Source organism: Amia ocellicauda, chromosome 3 (genome assembly GCF_036373705.1).
Source record: "Amia ocellicauda isolate fAmiCal2 chromosome 3, fAmiCal2.hap1, whole genome shotgun sequence".
NCBI classification, from domain to species: Eukaryota; Metazoa; Chordata; class Actinopteri; order Amiiformes; family Amiidae; genus Amia; species Amia ocellicauda.
The window spans coordinates 13,201,840-13,218,492 of record NC_089852.1 but is presented as its reverse complement, the minus strand read 5'-3'; the positions used below and the strand labels follow the sequence as shown (position 1 = coordinate 13,218,492).

Genomic DNA, 16,653 nt, shown 5'->3' with positions numbered 1-16,653 from the left:
CTCCTGTATGCCTGATTAAAAATAATCGGAGATCCGGATGGGGCGTCTTGTGCTTAGTTTAAGTGTGCCACCTTCTACATCGGTTTTTCATTGCTGGTATATATACTTACATCTGTACGATAGTCCTCAGCAGGGAGTAAAATAATGGTTTTATTTATTTATATCTATATCTACCTATAAAACTTACAAATGTAAATTGTAATTACAATAATAATAATAATTCCAATTAAAAATGATATCATTGGGGATTCTTCATTATGAGAACATGATGTGGACATCATATCAGCACATTAGATACATTTAGGATTGATACAAATACATACCTTATTAATTGTTGAATAGTTCAAGTAAAGGCAGTTGTATACCAGTAGGAAATGAACACAAACTGCAATGATAGTATTTTAAAAGTTAAGAAGCCTATATAAAAGGTAAGTATAAGGTAAGAACTGTGAACTATTGATGAAGTCATTAAATATATTTAAAATACTTTATTTTCAGCAAATATTTTAATCAAAACTTTGCATTTTTACTTTCACTTGTAATGAATAAGATTACATTGTTTTTGAAGGGAAATAAAGCTAGTCTAGACAACACCACACCATTCCATTTTATTATTTATTTATTCACCCCCACTTCCCTTCGAGTTTTAGCCATGAGACTGATAACAGTTTAAACATTTATGAAAAAAACATTATACTGCTGACAATACGCTTATATATGACCCAAGATAAGTTTTATGTCAGATCAGTGTAGATATATGACTTTCAAAGGTGTCATCTGAAATATGTAGATCATAGATTATGAAACAGACTGAGAATGAAATAACAGAGGGAATCTATTTTTAAATGTGTGCCTCCGTCTAGTTTATGACGTAATCCTAGGGTTTTATTTAGTGTAATTGAAGTGTCTATAAACGCTTAGGATTACCATAATGCGTGGGTTATAGTTTTTCTTGTGCTGTTGATCTTTTAATTAATTTTTTCCAGATTTGTAGCAGAGACACTTGTTAACTCCCTCCAACACATCTGCTAACAAGCTGCCCTGAAGAGTTTCTATCTCAGTAATGCTCACATTACTGTCTCCACTCATCCCACAAAGATTACTCTGATCTCTTTTAATACACCCCATGCATAGGCTCCAGACTTGACATTTTCAAAGACATGGCCGTCCCAATTTTAAACATAGCGTTTTAATCTCTCTGTGCATCTACATTATTTTGTAGGGAATATGTCTTTACACTTCACATTTAGTTCAATCGCATCTAAAATGTGTTGGTTCACTAGCTATTCTTTCCAGTGTAGAGTAGTTAAGTATAATTCAGCTGCACATTGTTTCCAGTTGAAAGCTTGTGGAGATGGGTCTGTCCTTTGGATGATATTATGCTTTAAAAAAAAAAAAATACAAATATATATATACTACAACACTATTCTTTATACTTAGTAGTGAAAAGGTCTATTTTCTTTAATTTCCTCTGACACATTAAATGTCTAATTTGAAATCCTAGAAACTGTTTGGCCTGCACATCGATAGGTTTCTAATTCCTTCAGTTGTAAAGTCTGTTTCGTCATTCTTACTTTCTGCTTTATTAGACAATCTTGTTCCACTTAAGGGCTTTTCTTCAGATAACAGACATCTCTCTTGTGAATTAATTTCAATTATTGAGGCAGCGGAGTGTGAATCTAGGTCACATTATCATGTTTTTATTTCTCTCATAAAATGTCAAATGCCTGCTATAGCCCGACCTGGAGGATCCCAGTGGTTCTTCATGCCTTTGCAAGCGCCCTTCAGTTGCAATTGAGTTTTTGAGAGGAAGGTTAAACTGAGGAAGCCAGTATATTTAGGCTTTGCCAAAAGCCATGTTGTGTGTGTGTGGGCGTGACTGTGACACATGATTATCTTGCTTCTCTGTCTATTGGCTGCTGCCTGTGTCAGTCAGTGAGCTCAGGTTTAGACTATATTATCAAAGCAGATTAGGAAGCAGGCTTCTTCTGCAGCAGTCTTATCTGGTTGTCTCCATGGCAAAACACAAGACATGTATGCTGCTTATGTTAATATTATATGTTTTTCTACATCTTTCACAGTGCTACAATCAAGTGCCTGCTGTCGTGGGTAAGAGGTAAGCGAAGCTATTTTTTTATGCTAACTCTGGGAGCTAGAAAAGGATGTTGTATAGTCTTCAATGTTTCCCTGTCTGTTTCAATCTTGTGGAAAAAAGTAATATTTAAAAATGTATTTCTAAAGCACCAAACCAAAACTTGCTTAATGCACTGATCCTGCAACACTCAAAGGATTTTGGGGTTGTTAAGCGAAAGCAAACTACAACTCTGATAGGAATTTGAATGAGGCACTGTAAATTAAATAAAAGATAACAGGGCATCAGATTGGATCTTTGGGAAATGGTTTAGGAAGGCAAACCCATGGTCGGTGACAACAAAAATTGCAAAGAACATGAGCCAGTATTGTGCTGGGCTGTAATTACGTTCTCAGGGGCTCTTCAGGTCATTCCCAAACACTGAACCTGTCACTACCAATAGGACCATAGCCTGAGGACCTTTTGTTCATGCTTTTTGTGTGCAGCAGTAATCGTGTTATTTGTGATAGACATCAGTGTCAGGAAAGTAATCAAACTGATCGTAGTAGAACTGTAGTCTGGATACATGCTATGAGAAAATCAAATGTAACAGTTAAAATGACAGTTCTGAGGCTTCCAGAGGCTTAATATTAGATTATTCACAATTTATGACTGTATTTGACGGACTTTTAATGCATTATTTAAATCCCCTTACTGTCATACTTTGTAACATGATTCGTGACTGTGAAAGGTGAAAGACAGAAAGAACACAAACACACTAGGATTTCCCACGATTTATTTTTTAGAGGATAATTCTAGTACAAACGTGTATGGATATCTACATTGCTTGTCATGTTTTCTCATTAATAGCTTTATTTAAATGATTTATATTTGTAAATGTGGACAGCCCACAGTGTTTATATTCACCAGTGTATCTTTGTTGTTGTTGTTATTGACCAGAATGCTTTCATGCAGTACAGTCTATATGACAAAACTGGATTGGTTTAATTTTGGTAAAAGTTTCCACAGTTGTCTTTAGATTTACTTACAAAATGATAGAAACACTTTAAGGAAAATGGCATGGATATCACTGAGCCAAATACATCATTACATATTCTAGATGTCTTCCCAGATTTGAAATTATCTTGACACAATAGTATTCTTTTGATGATTTCAATGGGTACTGGGTACTGGGTACTCAGTGAGAACGTGAATGTTGTAATTGCAGTGAACAACTGAGAAATGAGTTCACTTCAGTCAGAGATATCTGAGTGAATTGTAGTGCAGTAGCTTGATCAAATTCTTGAATATCTTTAAGCAACCAAACCATCAAATACAACAGGTCACCCTGTCTCCCTTCTTTTGTTACTATTCTTATATTCATCAGTCCTGGTGTGTCGTTGCTTTTTTGTAATTTTTTAAGAATGAAAGTGATTACATGGAGAAGCAGTGACACAAAAAGTGACACGCTCCCTGAAATATGTATTATTAAATTCATTTCAAGCTGGCATTAATTGCAGTGATCACAGGCTTATGTGCATTTATAACAAATGACTGGGTGAACTACCTCAGGCCTGATTTAGGTTGTAAGAGGAACAAATGAAAAAAAAAACACTTGTCTTTTCATAAAGAATCTGGTGATTTTTGAGGGCTGCTATTAGCCTCTCATAATACTCTATTTAAACAGAATACAAAGTAAGATAGCTTCTAATTGAGTTCAAAGAAAGGATCAAACAATTTCTATTGTAAAATCTGTAGACATTTTTAAGCGCCCCCTATGTTTTTTTTTTTTTGTTTTGTTTTTTTAAACCTTTCACATTTTATTATGTTTCCCAAAAACATTTCCTTTGATTGGAATGTTTTAAAACACAGCAGGCCTTAATTCCTCAAATCAACAGTGTTCTGTGTGATGTCATCAGAACTGGACTCCTGCTGGGCCACCAGGACTGTTTTGACAGTTGCAGAAGAACTGTCTGATAAATAAACCTGTATTTCTAATTAGTGACATACTGCCCTGAAGCTGTGTGGCTAGTTAGCCTGTCTGCATTAGCCCTGGACAGATGGGGTACAGTGGCAGCATGTAGGCCAGTGTGGGCATGTGATGGCTTTAATCTTGTATTATCAGATTTGATTTGGTGAAGCACCGGGTGATAATCAGGGGAGCGGTGCACTTTAAAGATACACTATAATCTGCTTCCATATCACAGCATTCATGATGGATGATGCAAGGCATTTAGTTCTGATTGTCTATGGGTTGTTTGACTATATAAATACACTGTCCCGGTCGCTCTGGGACCAAGGCAAAACAAGCTTCTAGGTACAACAAAATGATGGAGTTGACTCCTGCATTTAGCATAGGCACGGTGTATAAGGATTTATCCAGAGAATGCAGATCAGTTCAGACAATCGCACACCACAGGCCGCCTGGTATAGCCTTTTCTGTTTCTGCAGAGAAGGTCCCACAACAGATGAAGAATGATGAACAAATACGAATAAGTAGTCATTCAGTGTTTCGCTACCTTTCGGTTACATAACAGAAACATCTGTTTCTTTGCAGGAATGGAAGATTGGCAATGAATGTAATTGTTAAGGCCTGAATGCCTCATTGTGACATCATTAATACACCAAATATTTTTGATAAAGCTGGCGGTTTGATTTCAGCTACGTCCTTTCCTAAAATAAATATTATAATTGTAGTTTTTGATGCCGTTATTGTGGTGCAGTCAAGTACCGCATTAGGATTAATATTATCATTATGATTTGTATGCTGCAGCTGGCTTTTGTTTTAGTCTCAGTCAGGGGAAGTTCTGATTGAAAGCATTAGCTTTTAAGGCTGTCCCTGCCAGCTGAATAACTGCAGAGCACCAGAATGTACATAGAGGGAGATCTATAATGCATATTCAATTCTGCTAATTCTCCACACTACCGATGCTCCACTTCACCCATTTCCACACTGACACAGCTACAGTCACCTGCTTTTCAGACACTCGGCCCTGGACAGATGGTCTGCTGGCAGACTGCTCTGGGCCCTGAGTCCTCAGTCAAGGAATGCACTGCCAGATCCAACAGACCCATAATCAGGTCTCAGAGCCTCCTTCGCTAAGCTCATTTCATCTGGCATTATGGTGGTGATTAGATGTTTTAGCGGAGCATCTTAAGATAATCCACCACTGTTGAGGAACACTTTGTAAGGGCAGGATTAAAAACGTGTTTTCTCCCTCTGCCCATTAAGATGGATTGAGCTACTGGAGAAATAATATTTGTGCTCTCAAGCAATATATCACAAGGAACATGATTCAGTTGCTTGGCTTCTTTACATCATATCCCAGGTCCGTATCATCTATATGCTGTCAAAGAACGCTAGAATATATATTCATATAATACACCAATATATATAATTGTTTATACTCAGGTAGGCTTGACTGTCAGTGTGCCATATTTTATTTATTTTACTCCAGGCAAACTTACGTTCGGATGTTGATTCACATTTGCATCACAAACACTTGACTTGTCAATTTGATAACCCAGTCTTCACATATGTCTTCCATTCTGTAAGCATCCTGTCATTTCTGTTCATTGTATTAACTGGTGATGTCTTATAATATGTTATCCTTCCTTATATTTAAGATCTCAAGGAAGGTGGAATGATTGGAGATCAATTATGGCCTCTGGGATTTGCTTCTGTGCTGTGCTAGCTATATCAGTCTCTCTAAATATTTAGAGAAGTTCCATAAGATCATCTCAAAATGGTCACAAGAGATTTTGTATCAATCAACTTAATATTTCAGCCTGTGGCCACTAAGTATTATCTTGATTGAAAGCTGACATCTTCATGTAGTTGACTTTAGAGTTGTCTGATCTCATGTACCAGTGTGTATTTTAAATAAATGCTTTCTTGTTTTTTTGCGGCTTTTCTTTGTTACAGACCACAAGTCCACTTATCCCAAACCATCAACGTTGGAAATGGTGAGTTGTTATTTTTACTCAATATTTGTGAGAACTATGTGATAACATTCAATTAAAGCAAAGCAATACAACTCCTACATTCCTGTTCCAGCTATAACCAGTTCAGATGAACAAATTGTTAAATTCTTCCACAAAGCCAGAAAGGAAATGATTTCCCATGTTGCATTACAGATGGAATGGGCATACAGAACAACAGTGCCTCAACAAGAGGGAGTCATTTGGCTACAGTTGAAATGCCTCTGAGAAGAGCACTGCAGGTACTGTTTCTATAGTAGCCAATGTGACCTTCTACACAGAGCAATTGTTGCGGCTGGCCAGATGGAATTTACGATAATCCCGGACAGACTATATTAATCTATGCCAAAACGTTTATAATAATGATAATCTTAAAAAATATAAAAATCGTGGGCGGATTTAGTCAAAACAGTTTCAGTGCCTATTCTGTGTATCAGCAGGAATGAATATGCCACATTCTGACTACAAACTACTCCATATAGTCCAGTGAGCCCTTAACTTCTCTCCTTGCCCAGGGGAGCCTCTTCATTCATTTCTCCTTTTCTGACCCCAGCCTTCAGGTTGGCCATCACGCGCCCCTCCCAGATCTAGAAGAAAGCTCCTTCAGTCCTCAGGCTCTCTGCCCTACTCACAGTTGAATGTGGCAATCAATGGCAGAACCTGCATCCTCTTCAGAGCTAAGAAGCTGGCGATAAGGTTTAAAAACCACACACTGGTGGACTTAACGGAGAGGATTTTTGGTCCCAGTGCTCTAGTGGACACCAAAGGCTCCACCTGCAGTAAAGACAAAGCCATGTAAGTACTTCCCTGAAGGCCCACTCATAGAGCTGCTGAAATCTATGTCTGTCATGTATTGTGTTGAACATCTTGCAGAACCTACTGTCCAGTCACAGCACAGGCCGCCATAACTCTAGCTTCTCGCATCGGACCCTTGTCTAATCGGCTCCAGCCCTGTTCTGGAGTGACCACTGCTTTAAGGGGTGTTAAGGCAGTCCAGTGTCTAGGCTCACCCATCTCTGGCCTCACATCTCAAAATTGCTACTAAGGGGCAGAGCAAGCCCTTTTTCACTATAATCCATTAGAGACCAAGGCAATAGCAGGCTTTCTGAAGTCAAAGGACTAACAGACAGGTGATGTAAGGCAGAAGTTCTCAAACTGGAGTCCGCTACCCCCTAGGGGTTCGCGAGGGGGCACTCGGGGGTCCGCGGCAAGTTCTATGTTCTCCATTTTTCTGCATTTTTGTAGATGGGGGTCCTCAGTCAGAATCTGTTTGGCAAAGGGGTCCTTCGGCAGAAAAAGTTTGGGAACTGATGTAAGGGACCAAAGCACCCAGTCTATGATACAGTATACTTCAATAGTTTTCCCTTGACAAACCAGCTGAATTTTGAAATGTTCACCGGCAGGATGGCTTAGTTGGAGCCTCTTCAAACGGAGAGAGAACAAAGGGCACAGCCACTGGAGTGCATCTGTTTCTTCATGAGCTACATTTAAATAAAAAAATACTTTTTTAAACACACTCCCGGGGGACCAACTGAGGATCTGAAGAGAAAAGATTATAAAATCACTGCTGAGGACATGAACTCTGCAAGTCATACAACAATTATATAATACTTTAATATTTGAAAAATCATCACAGCTCACTTTTTTTTTCTTCTTTAAATGTGTCCAAATGCATTATGAAGAGAAAGCTATACAGGGACCAGGGTGAAATCTCGTCCATGACTAACACCGAATCATAAAACCTGCAGAAAAGGAAAACAGCAGAAAAGGAAAACAGCTTATGTAATGACGATTTAGGTAAAGTGCTTTGACACTCGCTATTGTGCCAAATACACGTTTGCTGAGGTGCATGGCGGTTACACTTTCTGCCGCCATCCTTCTGAAATCCTAGAGAAAGCCTCAGTCGCAGCACCTGCCCTGAAAAGACTTGCAAGAATTAAAAATAGAAAGGAGGAGATAATTGATTAATCTATTAACTACAGTCTCAGAGGCAACATAAATACATTGGGTGAGCCCAGGGAAACAGTAAAAGCATCATAAATCCCTATCCTATTAGCACTATGCACTTTAAGGGACACCTTTAGAAGGGGTTTGTGAAGTTCTGCACCTGGCATTTCAGGTGAAGAACAGAAGTGTCTTCACAGGCCCATCCTCTGTGATCACATGGTCTATTATGTCATACCTGAGCGGAATTTTCATGTAGAGATTTAAAATATGGTGTCTGTATGTTTTAGTCTGTAATAATTATACTCCATTGATGTTAGTTGATTCATGCTGCTGAATGATGTGCTTTGCCCTCAGGCTCACTCTGAGATTTGGTGACGTGGAAGACCTCAAGGGACTTGTCATAAGGTGGGTTGGTTGTCCCTCTGCTGTCAAGCCCAGACACGGTGACCTGGCTGACAGTAGTGATAATCCACGGTGTGTGAATGAGATCTACTCTGCAGGAGCAAAGCGTGCTGCCAATCCAAATAGAAATAGCAACACGCTCATCGGTGTCAGTGTGGTATGGCAAATGCTAGATTTTATTACAATTATGATACAATATAGATATGAAATTCATAGAAATGCAATGGTAATTAGTGGAAAAAAGTCACATTATGCCATATAGTGAAGTGTGTCATTTTTAAAAACTGTGAAAATTGACCATCTTCCTAAACCTCTGTTGTGTTCTACGTCCGCTATAGGCTGCTGATGTCCAACATGTTTTATGAGTCAGCTGGTCAGAACTGGTTCACCCTGGACAGTGTGCACATCCATTATAACTCCACACTGGAGGCCACCTTCAATGCCACAGAGGTCTATGCTCCTGCCACCTACTCTTACCACTGCCAGCATGTCAGCAGCCTCCAGAAATATGACACACTACTGGTGCCCAGCTCTCACAGTGACAGCTCCATGCACTGGCACATCACCTTCACTGACTTTCAGGTAGGCACTCGCTCCTGGGAAGGGCTGGAGCAACATATTGCCATCCATTCTTCTTTCTCTTGAAGGTAGTGATTGGGGATTGCTGCCCTCTGGTGGACACTTTTGTTTATTAAAGGCCTGTCATCTTTCCACTTTCAAAGATATTTCTGTTTAAATGAAAGAAGTAGAAATGACTGACACATTCTCCAGAGCTCAGGCTTGTGCTTTCACCATGCCACAGATGGAGAAGTGTGTTTTGAGGTCTTTGAGGAGTTCGAGTTAACTGGAGCAGACTGTATATGCAGAAGTGCTCAGCCTTATTTGCATAATGTAAGAGTCAGTGTAACAGTCTGGTTAATGGGCTCAATGTTATGTTAGCAGAGACACTGGGAGAATATTTTTTTCCCACCCATTTTATTTGTACAAATCATTTTAATGTTTCTTTTGTGTGTCTCCATTTGACCTACTACCGGAGCTCTGTGATGACTGCAGATGTCATTGATTAACTCCTTAAAGCAAGACACCCCTAATGTAATAAATATCCTATTTACAAGCCTGTTATAGACACTATACTCTAATAACACAGCACAATCTAAACTCTCTAGATCCCTAATGTTAACTGGAATACAGTTCCACAGACATGGGCATTTTGGTTAGAAAATATATCCCAATAAGCAACAGATCTGCATTCTCTGATCTTAAAGAACCACATGCATAATCCATGAAGGACTAGATCATACTGTGACCTTACCTTTGTTTTGCCCCGATCCCAGATTCAAGCCTTCAATGTCCAGTCGGATCAGTTTGCCTCTGTCAGTGACTGTGCCACCTTCTTCACCCCTGCCATTCTCATGGGTCTCATCACCTCCCTCATCCTGCTGTTAGTGCTGGCCTATGCCCTGCACATGGTGGTGCACCTCAAGTCCATCGACCGCTACGAAGAGCACAAGACCACCGTCTACTTCCCCCGCAGCCCTGAAACCGAGTGTGCAGACAAGTACAGTTTGTAGGAGGCAAAGCCCCCCCTCCCACCCTGAGAGACGATTCTGCAGAACTCGGTACATCACAGTCCAGTGGCTGTCTTGCCAAGGGATCCACAGCGCTGTGTGAAAAAAGGAAACACTGCTCTGACTCTCTACCCCACTGTGGCACCCAAGCTAGCAAGGCCTAGAGAGTCCAGGCAGAGATCAGCCAAGCTGAACACTAACCTCCTTGGTTTAAGTGCTCAAAAGCAGCTGACTGGGTTCATAGTGTACAGAGATGTTGAAAGATACTGGGAGGACACTGGTCTACTGTTTCCCCTTAACCATGCTTGGACTGTAGAAGCAGAGTGGAATCGTGAATCAAGCCCTGCCAGAGGTGGAGAAGAGACCAGGGAAATGATACTTTCAACATAATACAATTATGTGGTATTTGAATTGGTCTCCGAAGTGTCATATCAAAGCAATTCCCAGAGAATAACAGCAGTTTCACCTAAATCTTCCAGCTTTACTGAACCCACAAGAAATATGTAGGACATCTGTACACGTGTCTTCATTTGGTTTGTCACTGTTATTAGTGTGGAAAATCATCATTTTAGCATTTTTATTACCAGAACTGCAATGCTTTACTGTTTCAGAAGAACTTACAATGAATATCTTGATTCTGCCTGTCTGTTTGTCTGCTTTGGACTTTCACATCAAAGAACCTTTTAACATGTTCAATTGAAAGCAATTTTGGATCATGGCAGCTTTTTGATGCATTAAGTTCATCGTCTATTTATATCACACCATCGATACCACTATAAGAGAAGATAATGACAAGATGTGGGTGCATAAAGTAAATTTTGCATGCCAGTGGTTTACAATAATGTGTGTATATGGCAATAATGACACTGGAAAAAATCATTAGCATTGTGCAATTGATTAGTCATACTAATGGAAAGAACAGGTTTTTATAACTACCAAGTGCTGTAAATGAATAATAAACTATTGTCAGACCATTGAAATATGTGGTATTTAATAAAACACAATGTTTTAAAAAATAATTGCTGAAGACTCATTTAATATCTCCTTGAATATACTGCACACTAAAATAATACACGTTACAGCAATCACAAACTCAGTCTAAACCTTGTCCAGCCTAGTCCATCATTATCTTCAGGCAGTGAAGGATTCCTGTACCAAAGTGTTCTGTCTGAATGAGTGCTAGTTTTTCAGTCAGTATAATCACAGAGCAAAACCAAAATAAATATGATCCCATAACTTTTTAAGATTGTGGTCATGATAAGTGTTTACAAAGTAGCTCTGCTTCATCATAATGTTTGAGAACAGACATGTCCATTTCAGAGAATTCTCCGATACTTCATGGTAGAGGGATTTACTTACAACACATCTGAAATAAACACAAAGATGCTCTGTAGAAAAAACATCTGGTGACTGAAGTTGCCAAGAGAGAGTTCTGTGGCATGTTCTCCAAACCTATCACACACATGGTACAGAAACTTTAAAAAAAGCATTGCTGGAGAAATGGGATGCACAGGTGCAGGTGTGCCCAGGATGTTACTTGGATTATTTCCGCTGAAGACAGCTGCTTTCCAAGTATGTGCAAATACATAGTTTATTACTTTTTTTTCTATATGAAGTGCTAGCTGTGGATAAACTGAAAGGAGTATAACTGAGCAGAATGTATTGGAAAAAATCGAGAAAATGAAGATTTCAATCATATGTGTCTTGATTTGGTGACATTTATTTTATGAAGAACACTATAGCAAATAAAGATTGAGTATTAAAACAATCAAATACAATAAAAAATATCCTGCTCCTAAGACAAGACTAAACCCTTTCCCTATATGCATGGCCTTAGTCGCATATTTCTTAAATATATTGTCATGTTTACCATATGGGATGGATTTCTGTTCGTGTATTCAACATAAGATGGAGAATTAAAAAAAAAAAAGTTTCATTTTTTTTTCATGATTACCCCCTCTAAGGTTAAAAATAAAACTCACATTATGTGTATGATTTTAGTTTACATATATAAGCACATAAACCAGCTCTTCTAAGATGGGGACGCAAGCACAGAAGAGGGAAGCTGACCTCTCTCCTTGATCAGTGTATCTCCACATTCACGTTTGTATTTTCGAGCCATTTAAATAGAAATATATATTTTCCAACGTGTATTAAAATGACAAGATGACCAAAAGACATCGCTTCCGCATAAACTATTTAAATAAATAATAGAGCCCATGTCGACGAATGTAGCGATTTGCCGAAATGCATGAAACGTGTCGAATCTGCGATCCATCAACGGTGCGCGTTTTACTCTGCGTTACTGTTGCCGTATCAGCTGATTCAATTTAATTCAGTGCTGCAAATTGTGCCCATGTATAGGTATTTGGCATCTAATATCAGACATTTTTCTAACTCCGTGTCGCCTGGCTTGTTCGGGATCGCCGAGTCACTGTGGGGACGAGCAAATAAACTCTGTCGGCGATCCTACGCAATCATGGATCGAGCGGTAGTGCGCTGCGTGCCCTGCGAAAGCAAGCTGACCATCTCGTTCACTCTGGACGGCAACCAGAAGCACATGCTCCGGGATCAGACGGAACAGCTGGGCAGAGCGCTGTCCAGGATCGCCAACAGCGCCGTCAAGGGCCAGGCCAAGGCGAAGAAGTCCAAGCGGAATAAACCCGAGCAGGCGGACGTGCTGGACCCCGTGGTGAAGCTGTACTACAAGGACGACTGTGTGGCCGACGACGCGCTGAACGCGGACGCCTGGCAGGACGGCGCCGTGCTGCACGTCGGAGACAGCAAGTACAGGGTGGAGAGAAACCCGCCGACCTTCACCAACCTGGAGCTGCCCAAGTTTCTGTTAGCCGGCTTCCCGGTCTGCATCAAAGTGGACATCGAGTTCGGAGAGCTGAGGTACTCCCTGTTTAAGTGGTTTAAGGAAAGCATCCCGGATGCGGAGAAAAACGGCCTGGCACAGTGCTGGGTAGAGGCGGGCAACGAACGGGTCTTCACGCCGTCAAATGTGGACATTGGTCTGAAGCTGAAGGTGCAGTGCACCCCGGGGAACAATGACAGGTTTGGGCTTTCTAGGGAATTGGTGACGGCGACCACCGTGGAGGCAGGTCCGGGTACCTGCACGTTTGACAACAGGCACATGTACACCAACAGAGTGACGGACGATTCCACTATCAGAGCAGTGTCTTACAACATTTTAGCCGACATATATGCGCAAACCGAGCTCTCCAAAACGGCCCTGTATCCATACTGCGCCCCCTACGCCCTGGAAATCGATTACAGACAGAGCCTGCTCAAGAAGGAGCTGGCCGGCTACAACGCCGACGTCGTGTGCCTCCAGGAAGTGGACAAGGGCGTCTTCTTCGACAGCCTGTCGCCGGCGCTGGACGCGTTTGACCTGGCCGGGCTCTTCAGGATAAAGGAGAAGCAACACGAGGGTTTGGCCACGTATTTCAGGAGGTCCAAGTTTACCCTGCTGAGTCGGCACGACATCATGCTGAGTGAGGCGTTGGTGTCCGACCCGCTGCACCGGGACCTGTTGGAAACGGTGTCCACTAACGCAGCCCTGAAGGAGACGCTGCTCCAGAGGTCCACGACTCTACAGGTAGCCTGACGCATATTAAACTGCGTGAGATCGGCCTTGGTTTGACAGGGGGGTGTTTAGAGCTGTGGAGTTATCTGTTTAGACTGGATAGAAACATGTGTTAGGTACGTTGTTTGGAGGTGATATCTGACAGATGCTGTGAATATCGGTCACACAGCACCGCATACATGAGGAGTATTATTGCTTTGATATTGCACTGAAAAGTTCAGTTCAGTACAATAGTATTGTTTTCCACCACTGCTTCACAATGACCCCTATTGGAGAGAGTGTGCTTTTCACATGGCCGCCCAGAGTGATGCTGTTTCAGAGAATACAAATGTCCTTATTTTACGTGTTGCACAAGTTCAAAGTAATTAATAACACTCACATCCTATGCTAAGGCTGATCTTATATTGAATTGGTATTACCGTGCATAGATGAGATTAAGCTGTCCTGTCTTGTAAAATATAATGCTATTATCTCAGTAATTAATTTAAATAAGATTTTTCGTCATTGTAAATAAGTTTACAGTTTTCTTTCAGATGTTGATGCTTTCTTTTAGATCATTTGACCGTAACAGGCTGTCTTAACTCTAGCTGGTGTGTTTCCATTTCACAGGTGACTGTTCTGCAGTCTGTCAAAGATGCCTCCAGAAAACTGTGTGTTGCTAATACCCATTTGTACTGGCACCCAAAAGGTAATTCACTACAATATCCATTTCTCTTTCCCATTGTTAGTTATAAAACAATGTATAGTCTGACTTGTCTACACAAACCAGATTGGACTTTTTAAACTGTCCCCACTACAGATCAGCTACTTTAATGAGATGCAATCACAGACTTGTATTATTTGTTGGCACAGGATTGCCACCCCTAAAAACATTCTCACCCTGCTCCTCTTGGGTTTCTATTTAAAGAGACCTTGCCTGTGCTTAACTCCCTTGTTATGTTTTGTAGGCGGACATGTGCGGCTGATCCAGATGGCCATCGCCCTGCAGCACCTCAGCCAGGTGGCATCCGAGGAGTACCCTGGCATCCCCTTGCTCTTCTGTGGGGACTTCAACAGCACGCCTTCCTCGGGGATGTACCAGCTGGCCACTCAGGGTTCTGTTTCTGAGAGTCACCCGGACTGGGCGTCAGAAGAGCAGGAGGAACTCTGCTCCCTAGCCCTGACTAACCCCTTTCAGCTGCAGAGTGCCTGTGGGGAACCAGCCTACACCAACTATGTGGGCGGCTTCCATGGCTGCCTGGACTATATTTTCATGGAGCCTCGAGCCCTGCAGGTGGAGCAGGTGATTCCCCTGCCCAGCCATCAGGAGGTCACCACACACCAGGCTCTGCCCAGCGTCTTGCACCCCTCTGACCACATTGCGCTTGTCTGTGACCTCAAGTGGAAATGACCGCCTCCGACCAAACATCAGAGCTGGAGCTGGAAACTTCAAATGCAAGGTGTCTCCCAGCCCAGCCTGCTCTCCTCATCTCGGGGTCAGTACTGTAGCACTTGAAAACAAGCTTGTAAACATCAGTCTAGGAAAATATGAATGTTTCCCCCACCCCTATGTCTGTAATTTGAATTAAATTAATTACTTTGCAAATACTGGTGCTAAAAATTTTAGAGTCAAGTTCCCCATGTTTTTCCACAGCAGGGGCAGCAACAGTGTGGACCTCTCATTGCCCTGCCCACCTAGCCCATCCTGGAGGGGTCTGCTGTTCAGGCTGGAAAGTGTAGGTCAGTCTCTCTGCCTATTCATCCTTAGTCTTTGTGCAAGGGAGCATAACTGTTCCACATCATCTCTTGGGTATATTAGGTCCGCAGTCCTCATTAACAAGGTAAATGCACACACTGGCAGTTACCAGTTATGAAATATGCAGTAGGAGTTTCCCTGCTCAGTCTCACACGCCTCACCTGCTCCACGAAAAACATGATGTCTAGAGGACGACCACAGGATAAACACTACTGCTGATAATTGTGAAGAACTTTGAGACTCTGAAATTCCTTGGTAATTATGATCATGTTTTTTTGGGAATTGTCAATAAATAAATCTTCTCCTCTCTGGGCTATTAGAAACATATGAAACCTCTAGTTTTGTTTTTTACTTTAGGAAACATTTGGAAATATCAAACTTGTTTTTAGCCACTATCAAAAGTTTGCTCGTTGATTTCGAAAGCAAGATAATTGGTGATTTGTATACACTGTATGCTTAGGATTTGTGTTGCATTGGGTACTTTTGATTCACTGAATCCTGAGCAGTTTTGATTGGTTGATGTATGGCTGCTAGAGCTCATTTCAGCATGAGACTGGATGAGATGTGGTGTTTGAGAGGAAGCCTGGGCCAAAATGGCACTGGAGCAGATTAATGTATTTCACAAGTGAAAAGGCATGAACCAGAGACCTCATCACAGTTGGAGTTGAAATGGACTTCCTTAAAAGTACTTCGGTTCCAGCAGGTAAAAACACAACAAAAACGACTTCTAACAAAACTCGACAGTCTTTAATTGTCAAGGACTTTTTTTTTTTTTTTTTTTTTTTACATGAAATATATTCAGCCTTAAACAAACCAGCTAATGCAGAAGTCTGTGCAACTGCTTACACAGGTACTGGTAACTTTTTCTCCAGAAGGCCGTCAACATTTTAATGCAAATTTTTCAAATGGCATATAGATAGATCACAAAGGAATAGGTAATGTATGTGAAACGAGCTTTGTATTAAAACTAGTAAAATTAACCAAGCCCTTTATCTCACGTATGGCATTCATACAACAGTCCTAAAATAAACATGTGAACAGTGTTAAGAAATAATCCTGTAATACCTAAGCACCCTTGAAAATAAACCTTAAATTATAGAACAGATGGCTTTTTAACTGAAGGAAATGGGCAAGAAAAGAGCAAAGCGCTTGTACAGCCAAACAAAATCAGGTCGGAGGTGCAGTGCCTGATTAAAAAAAAAAATATATATATATATATTTCACATTCATCTGAAAATAATGCTAATTCGGTCAGCAGTTATGGCCATCATGCCGCTTTCGGAAGGAGACTGACCAGCAAGGTTGAGGGAAAGCTACAGCCCACTCCAGAAGTAGGTCACCACCCTCTCTAAAGTCT

General features: G+C 41.0%; 2 protein-coding genes across 4 annotated transcripts; both read left to right on the top strand.

Annotated features, from left to right (window-relative positions):
* Positions 1–19: 19 nt before the first annotated feature.
* On the top strand, positions 20–10,988 carry atp6ap1la (ATPase H+ transporting accessory protein 1 like a). Of its 2 annotated transcripts, XM_066698251.1 has the most exons (8): positions 20–96; positions 2,082–2,116; positions 5,997–6,037; positions 6,209–6,294; positions 6,606–6,847; positions 8,354–8,404; positions 8,740–8,983; positions 9,736–10,988. In XM_066698251.1, exons 4-8 carry the CDS (start codon positions 6,214–6,216, stop codon positions 9,970–9,972), a joined length of 855 nt encoding a protein of 284 aa, XP_066554348.1. In that variant the 5' UTR covers positions 20–96; positions 2,082–2,116; positions 5,997–6,037; positions 6,209–6,213; the 3' UTR covers positions 9,973–10,988. The 2 variants fall into 2 exon arrangements, with proteins under 2 accessions (XP_066554348.1, XP_066554347.1); XM_066698250.1 differs by lacking the exon at positions 20–96 and having other exon boundaries at positions 1,958–2,116.
* Positions 10,989–12,249: 1,261 nt separating this feature from the next.
* pde12 (phosphodiesterase 12) lies at positions 12,250–16,079 on the top strand. 2 transcript variants are annotated; one of them, XR_010812554.1, is made up of 4 exons: positions 12,250–13,573; positions 14,171–14,249; positions 14,509–15,036; positions 15,195–16,079. XR_010812554.1 is itself a non-coding variant. In XM_066698248.1 (3 exons), the coding sequence occupies exons 1-3, from the start codon at positions 12,326–12,328 to the stop codon at positions 14,949–14,951; spliced, it is 1,770 nt and encodes a 589-aa protein (XP_066554345.1). In that variant the 5' UTR covers positions 12,250–12,325; the 3' UTR covers positions 14,952–16,079. The 2 variants fall into 2 exon arrangements, 1 of the variants encoding a protein (XP_066554345.1); XM_066698248.1 differs by having other exon boundaries at positions 14,509–16,079.
* The last annotated feature ends 574 nt before the right edge of the window (positions 16,080–16,653 follow it).

Coding starts and splice junctions, on each gene's coding strand:
- pde12 (XM_066698248.1), top strand. CDS start 12,326: ATGTATAGGTATTTGGCATCTAATATCAGACATTTTTCTAACTCCGTG. Junction 13,574..14,170: donor AGAGGTCCACGACTCTACAG/GTAGCCTGACGC, acceptor TCCATTTCACAG/GTGACTGTTCTGCAGTCTGT. Junction 14,250..14,508: donor TTTGTACTGGCACCCAAAAG/GTAATTCACTAC, acceptor TATGTTTTGTAG/GCGGACATGTGCGGCTGATC.
- atp6ap1la (XM_066698250.1), top strand. CDS start 2,016: ATGGCAAAACACAAGACATGTATGCTGCTTATGTTAATATTATATGTT. Junction 2,117..5,996: donor CCTGCTGTCGTGGGTAAGAG/GTAAGCGAAGCT, acceptor TCTTTGTTACAG/ACCACAAGTCCACTTATCCC. Junction 6,038..6,208: donor AACCATCAACGTTGGAAATG/GTGAGTTGTTAT, acceptor GTTGCATTACAG/ATGGAATGGGCATACAGAAC.